General features: G+C 38.8%; 3 protein-coding genes across 6 annotated transcripts; 2 read left to right on the top strand and 1 right to left on the bottom strand.

Annotated features, from left to right (window-relative positions):
• Positions 1-29: 29 nt before the first annotated feature.
• slim (scruin like at the midline) lies at positions 30-2281 on the top strand. The gene is made up of 4 exons (XM_012360842.2): positions 30-935; positions 1006-1239; positions 1372-1722; positions 1831-2281. The coding sequence occupies exons 1-4, from the start codon at positions 495-497 to the stop codon at positions 2005-2007; spliced, it is 1203 nt and encodes a 400-aa protein (XP_012216265.1). The 5' UTR covers positions 30-494; the 3' UTR covers positions 2008-2281.
• Positions 2282-5458: 3177 nt separating this feature from the next.
• On the top strand, positions 5459-17238 carry Ttd14 (TRPL translocation defect 14). Of its 4 annotated transcripts, none has more exons than XM_067358129.1 (10): positions 5459-5944; positions 7902-7969; positions 8678-8715; positions 9464-9501; positions 12831-12959; positions 13286-13358; positions 13483-13883; positions 14005-14212; positions 14316-14497; positions 14778-15023. In XM_067358129.1, exons 1-10 carry the CDS (start codon positions 5905-5907, stop codon positions 14789-14791), a joined length of 1191 nt encoding a protein of 396 aa, XP_067214230.1. In that variant the 5' UTR covers positions 5459-5904; the 3' UTR covers positions 14792-15023. The 4 variants fall into 4 exon arrangements, with proteins under 4 accessions (XP_067214230.1, XP_012216122.1, XP_012216130.1 ...); XM_012360699.2 differs by having other exon boundaries at positions 5477-5944; positions 14728-17238; XM_012360707.2 differs by lacking the exon at positions 8678-8715 and having other exon boundaries at positions 5481-5944; positions 14728-17238.
• A 429-nt stretch (positions 17239-17667) lies between these two features.
• LOC105668412 (uncharacterized) lies at positions 17668-20956 on the bottom strand. Its single transcript, XM_012360792.2, has 2 exons — positions 20651-20956; positions 17668-20064 (listed from the first exon to the last, which is right to left on the bottom strand). The coding sequence occupies exons 1-2, from the start codon at positions 20725-20727 to the stop codon at positions 19446-19448; spliced, it is 696 nt and encodes a 231-aa protein (XP_012216215.1). The 5' UTR covers positions 20728-20956; the 3' UTR covers positions 17668-19445.
• Between the last annotated feature and the right edge of the window lie 122 nt (positions 20957-21078).

The raw sequence follows: 21078 nt of genomic DNA on the forward strand, positions 1-21078 counted from the left end.
TGAATATACCCTAAAGTGAAGGCACCCTATATAGGTTTCTAGTCTCTATATGTTATCACAGTTAGCTGTAAAGATTGATAACAAATTGTCAAAGGATATCATTTTGTTGTTGCGTGTGTATTAATCCGAAGATAAGCATCTCGATGGATTAATTTTCGACCGCACTACGATTTTGTTCAAGTATTCCATCGCAGCCACATTCGTTGAGAGAAGGAAAAATATGCCTGTAAATTTTCTGTACATATATGAAATAACTGGGAACTTTTCACCTAAAAATATCCAAAGAAACCATTCGCAAGTGTTGTATCAGAGAAACGAATTTCGCTAAAGTGGAGATAACCGTTTTCAAGGTTAGGAATGGCGCATGGAACAGCTTCGCCAAGAAAGGATATATAACCGAACTCTAACCTCAGTTTGCTCGTGTTTGCATCGTCATTTTTCGTCGTGACGGCGACGAAGTAGCTGAACTCAGAGTAAGAAGGCGACGGAGAAACATGTACACATTTAAACCGTTTGTATTCACCAAACATAAACCGAATGGGCCGGAACGTCCGAAAGCACGAAGCGGTCATCGAATCGCGTGTGACTATCGGAATCTGTACTCGTATGGTGGGTTTAATCCTTGCGTGCCTGAAACCGATCCGGACATGCTTGATGATCAAACATGGGTTACGAGCAAGCCGTTGTTCAAGGAATTATGGCGCTTTAATTTGGTGACTGAACGTTGGAAAAGGTTGCCCGGTCAGCAGGACATGCCGAACGAGTTGGCATCAAACGCAGTGATATTGCTTGGCAAGGCGCTGTTGGTGTACGGCGGCACCGGCGTGCCCTTTGGTGAGAGTTGTAGCAATCAGTTGTATGTCTGCAACGTTGACAACGGTACGATAAAGATTGTACCAGCCGTGGGTGAGCTGCCTGAGCCTCAATATGGACAGGTAGTTGTTTATTTTTACCTATTTACACTTTGTCTTTATCTTTTATTCGTTCGCATTTATATTTTCGCAGGCTTTGATATGCCAAAGTCCTTATCTCTACACAGTTGGTGGCACCACCGGCTACGAGTATACTTGTGATATTCATCGACTCGACTTGAGAAAGGGCGTTTGGGAGACGGTGTACATTTGCACAGGCAAGGATGAATGTGAACCGTATGGAAGATACAGGCATGAGCTTGCCTTTGATGGCAAGATGATCTACGTTCTTGGTGGTGGCACTTCGACGGAAGCCTTTGGCTTCTCGGTACAGTTTACTTTCTATTGAACAAACATTTCGCACAGCTTTTCTCTAATTTTGATTCTGTATATTAAGGGTACATAATACATAGACACACAATAATTTCTGTTTTTATATTTGTGACAAATTTTTTTTTAGGAAATACCAGCATTTGATCTAAAGACCAACAGTTGGAGAACATTAACCACACACGGCGATAAATTTTATCGCAACGACATTGTCAATGAAACCATGGTACCAGCACCGCGACGCTGTCACGGTTCCGTGCAATATACTGACGAGAAGAGTGGCGTCACATCAGTTGTCATATCAGGCGGTTATAACGGCGACTGGGTGTATTCTGATGTTTGGCGGCTGGACCTTGGTACGCTACAGTGGACGTTACTGAGGGAATGTATTCTACCGAATCCGGTGTACTTCCACTCAGCGGCGCTGACTCCAGAGGGTCGCATGTACATATTTGGCGGTATAGTCAAAATTAATGAGAAGGTTATTATCATGACATTTCAAATGACGATATTTTGCGAGTGTCTCATTTAAGTGCGTTCAATTTTATGAAATGTGCATTATTGTTAATCTTTGATTTAATTGTTACAGATGCACAGGACGAACGCAGTTTACTCTGCCTGGTTGACAATCCCCAAATTATCTGATATTTGCTGGCAAGCGTTGAATTGTTATTATCCGTCTTTGAAAGACAGCTCACCGGACAAGTTACTTCATATCGGAATACCCTCGAAATTCGTGCGGACACTCGATTCTTACAACTCGTGAATTACTACAAGATCGCTTTCTCCAGTGCTCCCAAATATTCAAATTCTCGAAGAACTCGCTCTACGCACTTTGAAACACACAATCAGCTTCGATCGTTATTTATATATATTTTTTTTGTGATTTTCAGCTGGTATCTTTTTTTGTAATTTTATTTATTATGTTAAATACTATATACAAAAACAAAAGAGTTCTACAATCACTTTACTTGGTTGTTATTTTATTTATTTGTTATAATTATACACAATGATATGAAATAATGAACTTTTCTCCCTCTCTTGTTGGCAATTCAATATTTATCCTATGCACAACATTAAAATGTAAATGTTAAAGTCAAGATATGCTATTTTCCAGATATTTAATAGTACGCTGAGCAGAATTATCTTTGTCCAAAATGTACAAATAATAGTGAATTTATAAATTAATATATTAAAATATGAAATTATATATATATTATACATATTTTAATATATTAATTTATATAAAGGTATATTGCAAATCATTATTAACATATTCAGAATTATACTATATATTTATTCTATCTTTACGAAAGCTGTATTTCGGTATTATTATATTCACTTGTATATTTATTTGTAAGGAGATTGGAATTATTCAAAGTTGTTGATTTACTGCGCAGCAATAAAATATTTCTGAGTATTTGAATACGACAAATGTGAATATTAAAGAATGATGTTAATAGTACACTTTGTCTCAATGAGGCTGTTCGTGTTTTATGAATATTTATCTGCAGTGCCTACTGATTATGACACTCGCCAAATTGTTAAACAAATTAGAATCTAAGAATAAGAATCCTAATTGCTTCTCCACTATCTTTTCTCGAATATCTAAAAATCAAAAAGTGATCAAAGATTACAAACATAAATGTATAGCGGACAGAATGGTTCATTTTTAAGTATATTTCAGCAAAAAAAAATGTGTTTTATTATCAGGTATCTTGTTTGCATGTATATATTTATTGTATTGATGTAGAATCAACTTAAAAAAATTTTTGCTGCTTTTTTTAAGAAAGCTACCTTTAAGAAAGGTATTTTAAATAGAATTCTACTCAGATTATACACTAAAAGCAATTACGTAATATATAACTTGAAACGTTGCTGTGCAAATACAAAATTCAAATTAATCTGAATTAAGTTGAAGGCTCTTTAGGATCAACGTATCAGCGAATTCTCTATTAAAATATTACACACGGAGTATGTTTCACAATTGCTGTATAGAAACTATTTATGCGAATATTTTTTATGTGAGACTGATGTTTTACTCGTCAATTGCAAATTTGTTATCATAATATAATGTTCAAAATAAGTAAAAGTTATTTCTTGAAATGCCGAATATTATGTAAATTTGATGTTCTAGAAAACGTTTGATTTGTTCTATAGAAATTTTCAAAGAGATATATGGTGTTTTTTTTTCGTTTTGTTATTTATCTCTCGAAAAACGTAGTACTTACAACTAGATCAACTTTTTTATTTAGGTTAAAATTTGCTCGCTCTCGTTTATCTTATTATCATTTTTTCATTTTATTCAAATTTTGATCGATTGCTCCATTTGCGAATAGGGTTTGACTTTATGATGAATAATTCTTAAATTATATCGAGCAGTATAATATGCATTGTAATTATGATTCTTGGTGCTGTTTACTTAAGATATTAATTTTACATTAGCAAATTAATTAATAGAATGATTGTAAATATAAAGATAAGAAAATGAAATACAGAGAAATCAAATTTCTCCCTTTTCTTCCTTCAATTCAAGCTTCAATTTTCCACGGATTCGAGTTACATTCACATTACATATTTTCTAAATCTTTCAGCAAAGAAATTCTAAAGAGATAACAAGAAAGAATATAAAGGCGATCTAGTTAAGCAGAAAGGAAAGGACAATTGACACTTTTTTAAACAAACTAGGACATATACGCGCGTCTTTTTTTCTTTTTGTATCCGTTTAATTGTATCTGTTTAAACACTTTAAACTTGTCAAACAGCTGTTAAAATAAAGCTGTCAAACGCAATCATCTCTATACCAACAATGATTGATAATAAACAAAATCATCAATACAAACTTCGCGATAGTCAAACCGATCGATAACGCGATGACAAGAGGCTTCAAAAGTCAACAACAACTGCCTTTTTAAGGTAGGATAATGTTTAGTTACAATCTTCGAGGCTTTTCAAAAGAAAATTGAGCAGAAACCAATATTTTTTATCGATTTTTGTCAGTAAACATTAATCATGCACACGTATTTGTCAAGTAAACGTAAAGAGTTATTCAAAAATCGCGAAATGTTCGTTTACACATTGCCACTGTTAATGGTATAATTTAACAAAAAAGAAAAAAAGTACATGAAAAGAATGTTTCACTCTTAAATGTATTTCATACTTTCGTATTATTTCAGAGAAGGTCAAAATAAACGTGCTATCTGCAAGGACAACACTTTTATTGCAGTTGCACGAACCGAAGCGATAAAAATGCTACTTTTTTTCATCCAGGTATTTTCCAAAGTTTGAACATTGACGATGTGGGGAGATGCATACAACAGTCATATAAAGACAACAACTGTCGCAGATAATTCTCTAATTTTGAGCGAAGAAATTGGTGCGCTGATATACTTCTTCGCTTATAGATGCGGATCGAAAGCGACGTTATTTTGGTAAGTTCCACTTTTCATATTGTGAATATAAAAAAAAGTGACATTAGCTTGACGAGAATCGTAATTGTGACGGACAAAACTATAAATATACTTTTGGGAAAAATTCTCTAAAAGATTTTTAAATACATTCATGTAATCTCATTGAGAACAGCCAAGTTTATCGAGAATAATTTTTGCAAAATATTTGCAGAAAGTTTTTTTTTTTAATAGAAGAACAGAACTAAAATACAGAATTTGCTCTATTTATAACGACGTAAAGTTGGCAGAGATCTGGTAGAAGTTTAACAAGATTTGCAAACGCAACATGTTCAAAAATTGTGCAATTGTGGCAGAAATTGAGGAAATCTCGAGATGTCATAGATACAAGGAAAATAGATTTGGCGCAGCCATGTCATTCCTTACATTGACATTTTTCCATTAGACAACGCGTACAATAATACGTGCGATTTTACTCGAATCGCGCTAAGATGCAGTTGGCGGATAGCATCTAGCGGTAACATAGCGCGACATTGAGTAGCCGAAATTTAGTTACGCTAACGCTAGATGACGCCTATTAATTGCACACTATGGCCTAACTTCAGATATCACGAATGTGGAGCACCGTAGAAAATTGTGCGGAGAAAGATTCAACTTTTTTGCGAGAAGCACTGACGCGAAAATTGCGAAGATTGTTTTCGCGATTGACAATTGTCGATTTGCGATTTTTTTTTTCGCTCACGACAACGGAAGGGCAGATTTGAATTTGGTGCTCCGCCGTCGCGGTGTCGTTTCCGGTTCGGGGGAAGCGCACGTGACTTGGCGCGACTCGTTGCGACCAGCTGCGGAACTCACGTCTTCAGAGGCTCCCGAACAACCAAGCGAGGTGAATGTATCACGTTTTGTTGCGTTGACTCGCGCGAAAATCGTGACACCGTATATCTTCCCGTCTGGGAGGGACAGACGCCCGTGAAAGAGGAGGATCGTGAGTCAGGCGGTGTCGATCATCGATTTCCTCGACAGCACTTTCGTCGTCATCGTTTCCATGCATCGTCCAAGCACGCGGCCGAGTACGCGCCGACTCGAGGGGCACCACCAGACATTTATGTAGTGCTGAGTATCGCCGTCTCGGAGTTTCGCACACTCGTTCGCGCATCACCTGGCCGGAAACCTCCCTCGGAGAAGTACGGCGTGTCATCGTTGAGAAGCGGAGGATTCGCGACGTATTCAGCTCGGAGCGGAAATAGAACCGCGCGATGGATCAAAAACGCGTGTACAAGCTTGTGCTGACCGGAGGTACGTAATGTATTCTTTCTCATGTTATTTGCATAAGCTTCTTGAAGCGAGAATAGAACGAGCGCGTAATTCGTCAAGTCCATTTCGGCTGGATTTTCGGATGTTACTTGGAGATACTTGGAGCGAAAGAGCACGTAGCTCGTAGGGGTAAATATGCTGCAAGAGAGAGCGAGAGAGAGAGAGAGGGGGAGAAAGTGTATCAACATTGATTGTCTTTTTTAATAATTTTGTAGCTTCGGTTTAGACAGAGAAAATAAGTTTAAAATAAAATCGGTAATGGTATTGCATATATTTGTTTGTGTAAATGTCTTCGTAAAATAGTTTAAAGATTTATATATTCGATTAAATAAATCGATTCACGCAATATTCAGGATAAAGCGTTTCAATTGTCGCAGTTAAGGATTATTTTTGCGTAAATTTCGATTCAACGGAAACCAGTTGCAATTACATCTGTTTAGAAATATATGCAATAATAAAGTGCAAAGATTGGTTCGACAAAAAAGCGCGCAATCACGATGATTTCAAATCTCTTCGATATCCACTAATCAAGTCGCGGTGAAAAAAAAAAAATGAAAAAGCAAGTACTTTAGCGAGATTACATCGCGGTATCAGTACGCGCTTTATCGGAAGACACTTTTAGAATTATGTCATTTTCCTTTTCGTTTTTTGTGTTTATGTAACAGGCACGTGGCCGAAGCAGGCTTCTCTTTAAAACCTTTCGCTACAGGAAGGAAATTTGCGCGTCAAGCGACCGCCGGTGATCACTCTTACAGCATTCGTGCTCGCGATTACGAACACGAGAAAACAGATTGGAATTCTACTTTGCGCGAGAACATGTTTTGCAGGCGTTCATCTCGCTCGACGTAACGAGCACGTGGTGCGCCAACCACCGCTCGTCTTCCCTTTCGCGGCACGATCTCCCGGATTAAACGGGACGCGTACGTTGCGTAGCAATGTGCGAATTCTGCCGTTTCCCTCGCGTTTTGCGACGTATCGCAGTCCACGCGGGTGTCGATCGATTCCACGCGGTATGCAGGGACACACGCGGCCGTTATATCGGGTGGCGCGCGAAAAAGGAACCAGCGTATCGTAAAATTGTATGTATTATTTTCCTGGACAAAATCGGGGGAGTGCAAAAAGATCGGCGACAATTTTCATAAATACGCATGTGATGTTGAAAATTATAGTGGTTTTTTTTTAGTATTTTCGAGTAAAATTCGAATTATTTTGTCGATAAAATGATTGAAACAGAAAAATTGCAACTCTTCGCACTTTTATCGTACTTTTCTCTAATTTTGTTACAAGACTCAGACGTTATTGGCTTGTTCAATGTTTGGAATACGCAAGAACCGACCCCGTGATCGTTTTTTTAGACGTCATTCGGGCATTCGTTTCGCCTGAGTCATGGTTATTTTCTTCCCGTTTCACCCCAATAATCTATCCTCTTTTTCTCGAGAATCAGACACCGGAAGTCAATTACTCATCGACGGCGCATTACTTTCCCTCGATTCTATTGCGTTCTGGTGTCGGTTTATCGTTAGTGACGTGTTATCTTTTGGCGGGCGAAGCTATCTTCTGATGCGATCTGGCACAAGGAGAGAAACTCGAAGCTCGACACGTGACACAATCGTCCAATTTATTTCGAAGCCTCGTCACCAGGACCAAACGGCTAATTCATTCTCGCTATTGTGACTCTCTTACGTCGCGCGTCGGGTTAACAGCCGGTGTCGGCGCGCGCCAATTACATTCAATTTATCTCTCATTGCCGTCTATCGTTTCGCACGGCCGTCGTTTATTAAAACGTATGCGATAAAAGAGCGGAGGAGGAGATAGCAGGGTATCGCGGGGCAGAAGTTTCGTTACGCAGCAATATCCGACGCACATTTCGATTTCAATCCGCAATTTCGCGATGCGAAAAATGGGAGAACGAATTATTCATGCCCGCTTGTGATTGCAGGACCGTGCGGCGGCAAAACGACCGGGCAGACCAGGCTGTGCACCTTCTTCGAGAACATGGGCTGGAAGGTAGGCAGAATCCTTGGAATTTTGTCACAAGAGAGCTCTTCGCAAAGGAAGAAAGAGAGGGAACCGACATATTCGTCGAGAGTTTTCCTTAATTCGCTTTTCTCTTCGTGCAGCACACGCTCGATTTCATGAATCGAGACTCGGATTTGATCAGATACGCCTTTATAACGCCTGAATTTGCACAGCATTGTTTCTCAGTAACACAACCGCGAGGATGATTATTATTTTGCGTAAAGTGCACTGTATCCTTCAAGAAATCGTTTAATTGTCGCCAATTCGAATCACGGATAAAATTACGGCATGCCTTGGCTTTTTCCCGCGGCTCTCTTTTTCTTTTTTTTCTCTCCAACTATTTCTCTCTCTCTCTCTCTCTCTCTCTCTCTCTCTCTCTCTTTCTCTTTCTCTCAGATCATAAGTTGTACAGTGAGCGTACAAGATACTTAAAAAGAAAATTATTGAACTGTGTAAAATCTCATTCTTGATGTATATATATATATTTACTTATATATTAGTTTTTAAAGAAAATATATTTACATCAGTAATCATCGAGATGTAATTGTAAACTCGCGGCTTGCTGCGAATTGAGCTCCACGGCTCAAGAAAAATTTCGAGTAGAGAGGAAAATGAAAAAAAAAACGCGAATTAGTCTCGGGGTGCTCCCACCCTTCGTTCTGGATTCGATAGAGCGGTGGTTGTCTTCTTTTTCAGGTGTTCCGTGTCCCCGAGACAGCGACCGTGCTGCTCAGGTATGCAATTATACGATCACAAACTTAACAAAACAAAAAAAAAAGAAGAAAAAGCAAAAAAAAAAGGGTCGATACGAGAGTCACGCTCGGACGATTACGGTTCTCCTTTTCGTATCAATCCGAGAGTGCACTCTTTCGACCGATGAAAATGCGCAGAAGTATCGCGAAACAGTGTCGAAAAGAGAGGAAAATATATTTCGCTCAATTGAATATATTTCACTTATTTCTCTTTCGTAAAACAGGACAGAGCACGCAACTCGATCAACGCGATCATCACTCGTCCCTTTCTGCGCGGTCGGCTAAGATTTCATCGCACTTACAATGCAAGTTTGACGTATTCGGAATGCGCTTACAACGATATTTGCGCGCCGACACAGTCGAAATCTCGCCGCAGTTTTCGGCTGATGAAGTGCATTCTGAATGCGTGCCTTCAACTTTCGTTGCGTCGTGTGCACGCGTTCTTTCATTGATTACTAATTTTATCGATCAAACAATCGAGGAATACCGATGTAGCGTTGACAGTGAGACGTTTAAAAAACATTAGAGACAATTTGCGATGCGGCAGTGCGCGCAATGGAAGCTCCTTTGTCGCTGCTGCAATTGCAGCCACGAAGACAGCCAATACCGTGCTAGCGTCATCGCGTGGCAAACGTTCGATTAAACTCGATTAATATAAACTCACGCGTTACAGCGCGCGTCTTCTATATGCAATCGTCTCATATTTGTTGTTTGCTTTTTTCCATTTCAGCGGCGGCATCAAGTTTTCAGACCTGAACGCCGAAGAGGGTAAGTCTGTGCAGATCGCTGTTGCATCCTCCTTCCCTACACTTTCGCGGGACTTTCGACTCTCAGTAGCTCACATACGTTTATTACGCGTTGAAACCGTGATTCAAGTGTTATTTGCCGCGAAATTGTTCAGCAATTTAATCCTTTTCGGACGGACACTCGCTTTTATTTTTTAGGGTATCTGTTGACGCTTTGCTCAAATCTGAGATTCAAAATGACGGAACTAATATAACGGACCAAATTTCGACAAAAATAATCGGATTGAAACTCGGTTTTGTGGAGTTTCCAAGGTTTCTTAGACTTTCGAAATTCAAAATGGCGATTATATGGTGGAACGAATTTTTTTTAAATAGTCGAATTATCATGAAACTCGATTTTAGGTCGTTTTTTGAGGTAGCTCGATATAATTAATAGAATTTCGAAATTCTAAAGTGACACTTGGGTTCAGCGATTTCGAAAACCGAGTTTCACTATAATCGGACTAATTTTTGAAATTTGATCCGCCATATTGGATTCGCTATTTTGAATTCTCTTGGAAAACAAAATCTTGTACAAGTTATTTTGTTTCGAAAGCTCCCATTCCGAAAGGATTGACATTTAAGTATCGAAAATAATGTTCCAATGAACAGAAAAAGAAGCAATTTTCCCTCCAATAACGGTCCAATGAGTGCAAAGCAAGGATCGAAGGAATAGAATATAATTTTAATTTCTACTGGCACAGGTATACAAAAATTAAAAGAAGATCGATAGGCGCGTTCTCATAAAAATAATTTTCTATTCTCGTCGCGAAGCGAGTTGAAGTCGCTTGTGAAATCGCTCGGCGTGATAAACAACGGAAAGAAAATTTAACTGATCAATCGGCGACGATCCTGGGACATTTAATATCCTGATGGCCAGATCCTGAAGTGCTGATGGAAATTAACATTTTATTAACGCAATGTTTGGATTTTCCCATTTCTCTATCGATCCGTCGTCTCTTGCGTTTCCAAGTAAACGTGAGAGACAAGGTGTCATTATTTCTCGTCGACCTCGAATAGAGCACGTAAATATTGCGCCGGAAACGCAACGGATTGCGTCAACCGTTGCAATCGTGAGCGCGAACATCGGGTGGAAAAGTTCTGAGAGCTTGACAACCGGAAGAAAGCTTTGTACATTTTAATTCGGTGATGGCGAAAAAAGAAAACCAGCTCGATCTCTTGTGTTGTTTACGGAAATGTCGGAAAGTTTTCAGTTTCACGGAACGCTTTTATAAAATAAATGCCTTTTTACATCTAGAGCGATTATAATGTCACTTTTCGAGGACCGCGCAAGCTGCTTGCGCACAGCACAATAACATCCGATTGCGTAACGTCAAAATTCTTGGCTTCTGCTAAGCTTGGCCTCTCGTGATGTGTCGCGCATAAGATTTTATTCGCGCTCTGATTGGGTGAAATTTTATTATCACCATTTTATTTCCTCTTTTTTAACATTAATTATTAAAAAGAGCTTTAAAGAGTTTTGCACTCTTGTGCCGGTTTTATTTTTAATATTCTCGCTACCATCTTTTCTTCGAATAACTTGACACTCGCGCCAAGAGAATATTCTATTCAGTCGCCGAATATTTTTTTCCCGACTCTTTTTTTTTCGTTTCATCGATTTTTTATCACGACGCTGAGAGTTCTTAAAACGTTTTTACACGGAGTACTTATTGTACGCAAAGACTGAAAGGGTTTTCGAGTTAAAATAACATTTGGTTACGCGAGCGCTCATCGTTCGCGAAACAATCGCTCGCATTTTTATTCAGTCTTTACGTAAGACGATCGCGCGGCTTTAATCAGCTCGCCCTTGAACGGATACGAATAAACACGAATGTCAGGCTTCCCTGCGCTTATTTTTATGCATACATTTACCGTTGCGAATATTGCAAAATATATTATTTCGAAAATGACAATTTTATGAAACACTCTCACACGTCATCCTCAAGGATGACATGTATTATGTAAAAATGATACATTTGTCTTGCAAACAAAAGTTCCAGCTTTCGCGATACTTGGATTATTACATATTAACACTTTTAAAGAAAAGTTCTCGGCTTTTCGCGGCTCATAGTTAATTGAGCAGATTAATGTTTGCGTTTATCGCAAGCCGAAGGACCAATCGAGCTAAATCCGTCGATTTATTATCGCTTCTCATCGTTTACCATCCTGTTATTCTTTTGTGGAGATGCAGTCGCCAAGTTGGGGGGAAAAAATCGATGACGCTTGTGAAATGCGATAATGCGCGGCTCGCATACTTTTGTTACTTTTCGTCATCATCGGCGGAATTAGAATCTCAGGATGACTCTGGTATACATTCACTGATTCGTAAATCTCTTGTAATCCTGTTTGGAAAAATGAGTACTATATTGGTAAAAATAAATATCGCAAATTCTCGACGAAGTTTCACGAATTTCTTCGAATTTGTGTAGTTATTTTAAGGGGAAACCTGACATTTTTGTTCGCGATTCGATTGCCGTGCGCAACAGTGAGAAACGTGACATTTTTTCGACTCGAGAGTTTCCGGACTGCTCGACGACAAAGTGCGCCAAAGATCCATTCTAGCGGAATATCTTTTGCATCGCGAAATCTTTGCGTCCAGTTCGTAGGAGCGAAGCTTCTTGCGAGAGCGAGGCGAGATGGCCGGAAATTCTGGAGGTTGATTCCGGCGTGGGTGAGTTATCGCTAGAATGAGGCCCGAGATATGATAAAAGATTTCAAGAAATCTGTCAAATCGCAAATTGTTTTGCGCTAATTTATCAATAATGCACAGTTGATGATTAAAAAGCTTCAATATATCGAAGTACGCTTTAAAAAAAGATTGTTTAACACGCTAAAGTTATTTTAATTATTATAAATTTTTTTCAACAATTGAACAGACATAATGTGTTACTAGATAAAAATTATACACTTGCATTAACTTCTTTCTTTCATTGATTTCTTATAAATCAATTCGTAGTATCGAGTACATTTTTTTTCTCTTATTCCTTAATCAGATCCTATTTATTAGTCGCTTCTTGTAGTTACCGTTTTATTTTCTTCCTTATTTTTTATGTGTCTCGGTCTTAAAACACTCTAGAACTCACCGACGTACTGTATTGCATTGTATTGTAATTTTCAACATGTTTACCGAGCTAGGTTTTCCTTGGAGCTTGAGACCGTATCCGCCCGTTTGTCAAGATAAATCTATTCAGGCTAGCGCTTTAAGTGCCGTTTAAATCCGCACCCGAAAACCCTCCCCTCCCGGATAACACTAAGATAAGTGAGAATTTATCGTTGTGTAATGTCGCATTTTCTCTCACGCGTGTGTTGCAGCATTCAAATTTCAAGAGAATCTCCTGCGCACGATGATACAAATAGAGAACACTTTTTTCCAATTAGGTGAGAGCTGCTCGAGGAATTGCCTGATTATCTGTGATCGTGGCGCGATGGACGCCTCCGCTTGTGAGTTTCAAGATAATCAAATTAGTGTTTTCAACCATCGTTCAAATGTTATTCAAAAGAAACGATTTTAAGGGATGAATTTCTCGTAATAGGATTCTATAAGACTGTTTTTAATCATGTACTGAAGATGACCACTAATGGTCGAAACGTCTATTGTTTATTATGATAAAAAGTAATAAACTGAGCATGTTTAACTAGTTCTGGCTCTGCAGCTTGTTTGTAATAATTTATATTGAATAATTCGAGCCGAAAAATTGTAATATCTTAAATTAATCAAATTAGCTTCGTTTCTCATCGACAAAGCGTTAATAATGGATCCTTTTCAGTCATCTCGAAAGACAAGTGGGAACTGATGATGGCTTCCAATGGCTGGAACAACGTTGAGCTGCGAGACAACAGGTAAAATTAATTACACAGAGAAAGATCGACGTTGTGTACTTTTTTTCGAGGAAATCAAATTAGAAAAAAATCGAAAAAAAATCGAGAAGCCGCGCGTTTGCATCATCTCTCGCATGTCGATCAGGTACAATCAAATAATCCACATGGTCTCCGCGGCGAACGGGGCCGAGGACTTCTACTCGACGGACGAGCACGTGTGCCGCTCGGAGGGCGTCGAGCTCGCCCGCGAGCTGGATTACAAGGCCGCGGCCGCCTGGGTCGGCCATCCGTACTTCGACGTGATCGACAACTCGCAGGACTTCGAGACCAAGATCTGCCGGATGATCGAGTGCGTGTGCCAGAAGCTGGGCATCGACACGGGCGATCGATTGCGCGCCAGCAGCCGCAAGGTTAAGTTCCTCGTGAAGGCGCCGCTGCCGGCGGACAGTGAGTTCCCGCCCTTCCAAGACTTCGACGTCGTGCACAACTATCTCCAAAGTAACAATCCCAAGATGCAGGCGCGCCTACGCAAACGCGGCCAGAAAGGTATGGCGAGAGGAAGGAAGTTTCGAAAATCCTTTCAACGACGAATTATCTGTTTCCGCGTCTTCTCTGCGTCGCGAGAAGATTCGATTAGCGACGCGACTTCAATGCGATTTGCTTCAAGGTCACTGGTCGTACATCCACACGATTCGTCGGCCGAAGATATGCGGCCAGGTGATCGAGGTGAAAACTCAATTGACGCATCGGGACTACTTGAACATGCTGGCCCAGCGTGACGACTCGCACTTCACCATCTTCAAACGTCGTCGGTGCTTTCTCATCAACAATCAGTATTTCCAGTTAGATATTTATAGAGAACCGGCGCATCCCAGGTAACGTTATCAAATAAGGGGAATAGAGGGGGAGGGGGGGAGGGGAGAGACGTGTAAATTGACCGTGCCATTCTGAATGACGCGTACGGCGCGCGCCTTGCAGATGTCACGGCTTGATGCTGCTCGAGACGTATACGGCGTTGACTGGCAACGAGCTGAAGAACATCCTGCCGCAGTTTCTGATAATCGAGAAGGAGGTTACCGGCAACCCGGACTACAGCATGTTCAATTTGAGTTTGCGCGAGGAGTGGAACAGCACTAATAAATACTGCCATAATTTAAACGGTACTGCCACAGATTATTAAAGTTCCTTAACTGTCTGCATTTTGTTACATTAATATGACCCTTGTAACCGGAAAAGTAACTGAAAAGTCTGAGCGGTGACTCGACTTTAAGTTTAAAATTCCGAATCATTTGCAATTCGTATATTCCAATCAATAATAACAATGGCCTCTGAAACCATTGATCGCGGAAACTCATTGTATCAGAATAATGTTCGATATTCTATTTTGCAGCTGCAATGCAATCCCCAGAGAGTACAGGTTTCAATATTTCGATTTCAAAGGGTCTAATAGCTGAGAAACAAAGCAACGGGCTCGACAGCAAAGCCAGCGTCGCGTTGGGTCCGGCCGTGAATGGCCAGCAAACGATCGGCAACAAGAGCATGAATGGCGCCCAGAACGGTCTAACGAACGGTAAGGCGACATTCGCCGAGCGATGTAACGTAAACGGCGATAGCCAAGAGCTGAAATTTTGCAATATCGGTCCGACCTCGAGACTGGATGAGAGTTTATGAGAATCCGCGGAAGAATGAAGTAGAACGTGTGTAATGTTGAGACACCTGCGAGAAGCTAGGAATAAAGTTTATTGAAAAATCCACTCGCATAATCCCGAATTGTAGCGCAGACCTAACGATATCAGTATATCGGCACGGATTATCCGAGTTAAGTGTCGAATAGACGGCAAAACTATCGATAGATCTCTGAAATTTCACATGAATAACAATATATTTTTTAATCGGGTGTGCGTGTTGTACTTAAGAAATCTTTATATAGAATCCTACGGCCAGTTTCGTCAACGATCCAGCTTAGACCAAAAAAAATCCAGCGCACTTGACAAGTTTTTTACAAAAATACAGCAAAATTTTCTTCACGGAGAATCAATCTCTCGCACACTAAGGAGATTTTTGAACAATAAACTTTTTACTCTAAATATTTTTTCTCACGACTTGAACTCTACGAAAGAATCTAATAAGGAAAAAAAAAGAGCGGAAATACCGACCGGTTGGAGTTGTCGGATTCGTTGAACGTTGGTGAAACGAGGCTCTAGCGAATTTTTGATTAGAGCTCCACTTAATAAACGATGTCTATTGTCGTACTGAGTATTTGTATTTGTACACTTCGCTTTACTTTACTCTAGTTTATTCTACATATAACGTCATACTTCAAGTATTGTCCGTCAACTCTTGAAAGTTCAAGAGAGCGATTGTGATAGAGAGATGCGCATAACGCATGTTATGAAACTCAAGCAAATCGAGAAAGAGAGAGAGAGAGAGAGAGAGAGAGAGAGAGAGAGAGAGAGAAAAGAAAAGAAAATTGTCGACGCATCTGTAACGCAGGAATGGGAATACACGTGTCCTGGAAAAAGTCCTTTTCGAACTAATGCCAAATCTATTTGAGATATAAGAGAACTCAGATATATTAAATATCCCTTTAATGTGTATTTAGTGTCATATCGAAAAGAAAAGGGAAATTATAAATTCTTTTGATGATTATAGTATTTCGCGACGTAAGCTCTACTGCAATGCAATGTCAAAGCTTTAGCGATTTTATGATAAATTATCAGATTTTTAGCACTTGACTAGATTTGTAAGTACGTATTCTCCGGGAAAAAAGGATCAATTGTTTCGCAAAATTTTGATACATGACTTCATTCTGAGTTGTTCGCAGAGATCTATGCTTTTTGTAGCAATCACTCTCCTTTGGTGTCTTAATTAAAACTTCAAGTTTTAGATTTCTAAAATTCTTAAATAAGCTCGCCGCAAAGTTTTTTAATTGGATTTAAGCGAAACTGCTACGATTTCGTAACGATGCCTTGAAAAATTTGCTTACAATCATTTTATTCACGCATTTTCGAAGTTTGTACATGTCTCGTTCAACTGATGAATAAATGCTTTTGATACTTTGACTGCCGAGCTAATTTCGAGTATGAGCGCATAGCTGAAAGTTGCAAAGTGTGCTCTTTAATGAAAATATATGCGTCAGCCAAACACAGATGACGGAGGCAGTCAAAGTGTCGAGGCACGAGAAAATTAAGCAAATTTACACCGATTTATGCCGATAACTCATTTTAAAAACTGTGGTATTGAGCATAGCATAATAACTTGTTATTACAATTGCGGCGAACCCTTGACGATCGAATGTTCTAGTACTTAATAGACGCTTGTCTAGAAAAGTAATTGAATTCAATTGTGTATGATGGCGCGATTATTTTTGTCGAATTCACCCTTTCTGTGATTAATTGTAATATGTATTATCGATATAATCGTGAAGAACGGTGAGATTCGCTGGAAAAAATGAAAGAGAAGAAAAAAAAAGAATTACCAAATCTTTCGTATTTTAACTCGTGACTAAAATTTACTATGATAAATTTTGTAATGACGCTTATCTATACATGTGTCGTTTTTCGCATTTTCTACGCGCCAAAACCAATCACTCACAAATTTTGCCACTGTTTAGAGACGAAGTGCCTATGAAACATTCATTTGCGGAAATGAAGAGAAAAGAAACAGAAAATATATATATGTGTGTATGTGTGTGCGCGTGTGTGCGTTGTGTGCGTTGTGTGCGTGGCGAGGGATATATATGTCAATGTATAAACGCGAAAATCTATATTTTCAATTGAGAATGCAATAGCGATCAACATGCACTCAGTTTATGTAGATAATAATATAAAAGATAATGGATCTGAAAAACAGAATGTTATACCCATAAGCGTCTAATAAAAAGAAAAATATGTCACGTGCCTATCATGCCTTATGTTTTGCCTCTAACACGGCCGCATTTACCATAAGGCGCATTATTTTAAAACCTTACTCCTCACAAATAGCAATATAAAAAACAGCCTAGTTGCAAAATAAAATACTGTTAAATATTAAATTCATAATATAAAAACTAGAGGCCGCTGGAAAATTTGTAATTGTGTTTATTAAATTTCGCCTTTTTGCATCATGCATGTCGACTTTTATCTTCAATAAATTTAACAAAAAATGCGTATGAATTCGATCAACTGAAATAGACTTGTTCTTTTGAGGTCTGATAACGATGTTGCGGCCTCCAAAAGTATAAATGCAGCCCTGGTCTTTAATATCTTCTGCATTAATCGTGTGCGCTAAGTGTGTTAAAAAAGTCGAGAGATCTCCTCTCGCCAATGAGCGGAAAACTAATTGCCCCAAATCGTTATATTTGTTATTTAATATCAGCTTGTTACACGTATTTCGTAAATATGGATAACGAAGTGTTGAATTAAACAAGACATTTCAGCACAGCTGAATCGTTTATTGGCAACATGATATTTAGATAAACTTTCGCTTTCCAACTGATCCTTTTAAATTACACATTTTTTATCGTAGTTACGTATTGTTTTCTTCTTTAATAGCGTAATCAGCGTGTTAGTGAATAATCGTCAACCACTTAAAGTAGATATAGTTGGCTAAAATCTCAATTCGTTAATTCTTTTATGTTAATGTGTTACGATTACTTTTCACGTTTTCTCGATGTTTTAAAAAACAATTACAATACTTACAAATTATTATAAATAAATCTGAATAACAGCATCGAATTTCACCACGATTGATCGCATAAGCAGATGTAAAATAAAAATGTACTACATAAAAAAGAGATATAATCAAGTAAATAGCTCGACTTAATCCTAAATTCACAGAAGCGCATGGAAGTGTGTCGTTATCAGATACATATATATATATATACACGGGGTGTCCCGCATTGAGCGACACATTTCTGAGATCGTTTTGGGATGAAAATCCGAAACGTCGAGAATATAATAGTTTTTAAACGGGAAGCGTTTGTATAAAGTTGATCCAATCGAGTTGCTCCAAATTCGTGTGCTCAGATATCGCGCGAAAATGAGGATACTTTCAGATATCAATTCGTTTTTAAATACTTTACGTATAATAAAAAATAAAAGCAGATCGATATCCGAAGACGCCTTCATCACTGTGCGATGTGCCGTGCCTGAGTGCGCGAATACGGAGCGACTTGATTGATCAGCTTTTAATGCTTGCCGTTTAAAAACTATTACAGCCTCGACATTTTGGACTTTCATCTAAAAATGATCTCAAGAATGTGCCGTTATCGCACGGTGCGCTCGACGCGGATCGTCCTGTATATACAGGATGTCTTTATATGTGTGTCAAGGTTTACTCCAATTTCGTCGAAAAATTTCTTCACAAAATGGATTCTCACATATTGTTACGATACAGTCTATCTTATCGTTACAATAGTACCGTAATATATTATTTGGTTTTCTCTCATAAGTATCTCTAATATCTAGTAAATAATAAATATGGGAAAACAGGATAACGAGAAGACATTTTACGCGTGTCTCGAGAAACCCGCGTACTGGCGCGCTTTATACATTGAGTAACCCTTTGCAAATTTACGCGAGATAAAAGTTTCTCGAACAAAGTTCTTATCTTACAAATTGCAGGTGTGTTCATTGGAAGCATAACTCGGAATTTGATCTTTTTCTTTCTCTCATACTTGTATCGCTTTCCTACTCAACGTTTAATCGTTTAATATTAATCTAAATCTTAGGTGAGACACGCGAGAGCTCGTTAGCTTCTCGGTGTACACTAATGGCTTCCGATCCTGCCATTTTTAAAAAGGTAGAATTACGATTCTCAACTGAAGCGTAATAGAAAGGCAAATTGAAAACTATTCGCAATGATATTTTCTCTTCTACCCTGTGATTTTCTTCATGATTTTTTTTTATCCTCTAAAATTTCTTTCAACTCGTCTTCCGAAAATTTTTTTTTCTAACTTTCAACCAGCAGAAATTTTCTACAAGATACATTTTTAAAGCGCCGTCTTTTTCGATGCTTCGTAAAATTGCTCATTGCGCGTACTTTTCGATTTGCGTTCTTGCGAAGAGCGTGAAACAATTTGGCTAAAAGACAATTTTCCTTCTTGCTGCTATACCGAACAAATAATATTCATCTAGCAACGGTTTTGGTTTGTTGTTGTTGCGCTTTGTACAGTTTGAAGACCCTTTTGCTTGGAAGTAAGGACTGGCTCAGGCCGGGCCTCTTCTTGCGCTTTTTGTTTGTCGTCTGATTGTTCTCTTGATCCACTTCATTGTCGTCGTCGTTCGCAGTCGACAGCATCTGCTGCAGCTGTTGTCCGTTGTTGTATCGAGTTTGGCAGACCAACGTCTCCTGTGGAACTCGTAAGGCTTCCATTTCAGCTGCGCTGCGATGCAGGTCCGAATCGTGGGCGAAAGTGCAATTGTGACCGAAACGACAACGGCCCTTCCGATAATTCCAGCAGATCTTGCGGCCGTTTATCATCTTTGTGTCATCCAGAGTGGGTGTCATTTTCACGTGCTTCTCCAGGATCGCGCTTTTCGCTCGCTCCGCCTCCACAAATGGATTCGAGAATACGGAAGTCCTCAGCAACGTAGGTGCGCTATTGAAATCCGGCGTAGGCAATGGAAGCTTTTCTTTGGAAGCTGCTGTTTCAATCAATTTCATGTGTTCGCCGTTCTCTCTATTCTCATCTTTCTCATATTCTTCTTCCTCGCTCTCCTTCTCCAACTCTTGAGCATCCTTAAAGCTAATGGTGAGGCAATATCAGATTACAAAGAACAAGCTGCATTCTGCACGTATATAACAATTGCTGAGTTTAAGTAAATATTTATATTTTTCTTTACGCTATAATGATAGATTATAGATGCTAGATATAAGACAAGTTTTATTTCTTACATATATGCTAATTACACTTTTCCAATAGAAAAAATGTTAATTATGTGAATAAACTTAAGCTATTTAATTGTATAAAAGTCACTAATTAAATTTTCATCTTCTAATATAAATAATATATCCAATTTCATTAATTTGTAAATGCTTATCTTTTTCAGATTCATGTTGTCTTTGATAAAAGAGCTCTTCTGCGTCTAAAATACATCTAAAATGCAGTGCTCTGCATCTAAAAATGGGTATCTAATTTTATATCTGCATGATCTGTCAAAACCATTATTTTTCATTTCATAAAACGATTTCGTACAATCTTTTGTAAATTGGAAATATTTACGATTTTCGTCTTTCTTGAGCAAAATTAGATTAGATTATGAAATAGCACTAAATAGAAAAACACGCACAAGGAACAGTTTGACTTGTTTGACATAACGCTAAAAACTTACGCATTATCTGAAATGTCGTCGCTCGTCTCGTTGTCCGAACCGGAGGAGGTCCCGTAATCCGCAACCAAGGAAGCCATAATATAAGAGTATTTCAGTCAATTAGTACAAATTAAACGACCTAACAATATGATCTAAACCTAATTTAGCGTAATCATCGCGCAAGATGCTGACCCCCAAAATCAGTCCTAAACAGGGTGTGCAAACTCTCGTAAAAAATTGTACCAGTATGAGTAGTGCCATCCAGGGACAGCACGCGCAAATAAAATATGTTGTATCCCCGTTTTTCCTATGTCGTCTAATAGATGTCACTAATATTCAATAAAAATTCGTTAAACTATAGTTATACCGACACAGCGCACTGAACTAAGAGTTTATTCGCGTCGCATGCCCCAACAGTGGCCCCTAGTGCTCTTACTAGAGCACTAGGG

This window comes from Linepithema humile, chromosome 6 (assembly GCF_040581485.1).
Source record: "Linepithema humile isolate Giens D197 chromosome 6, Lhum_UNIL_v1.0, whole genome shotgun sequence".
NCBI lineage: Eukaryota > Metazoa > Arthropoda > Insecta > Hymenoptera > Formicidae > Linepithema > Linepithema humile.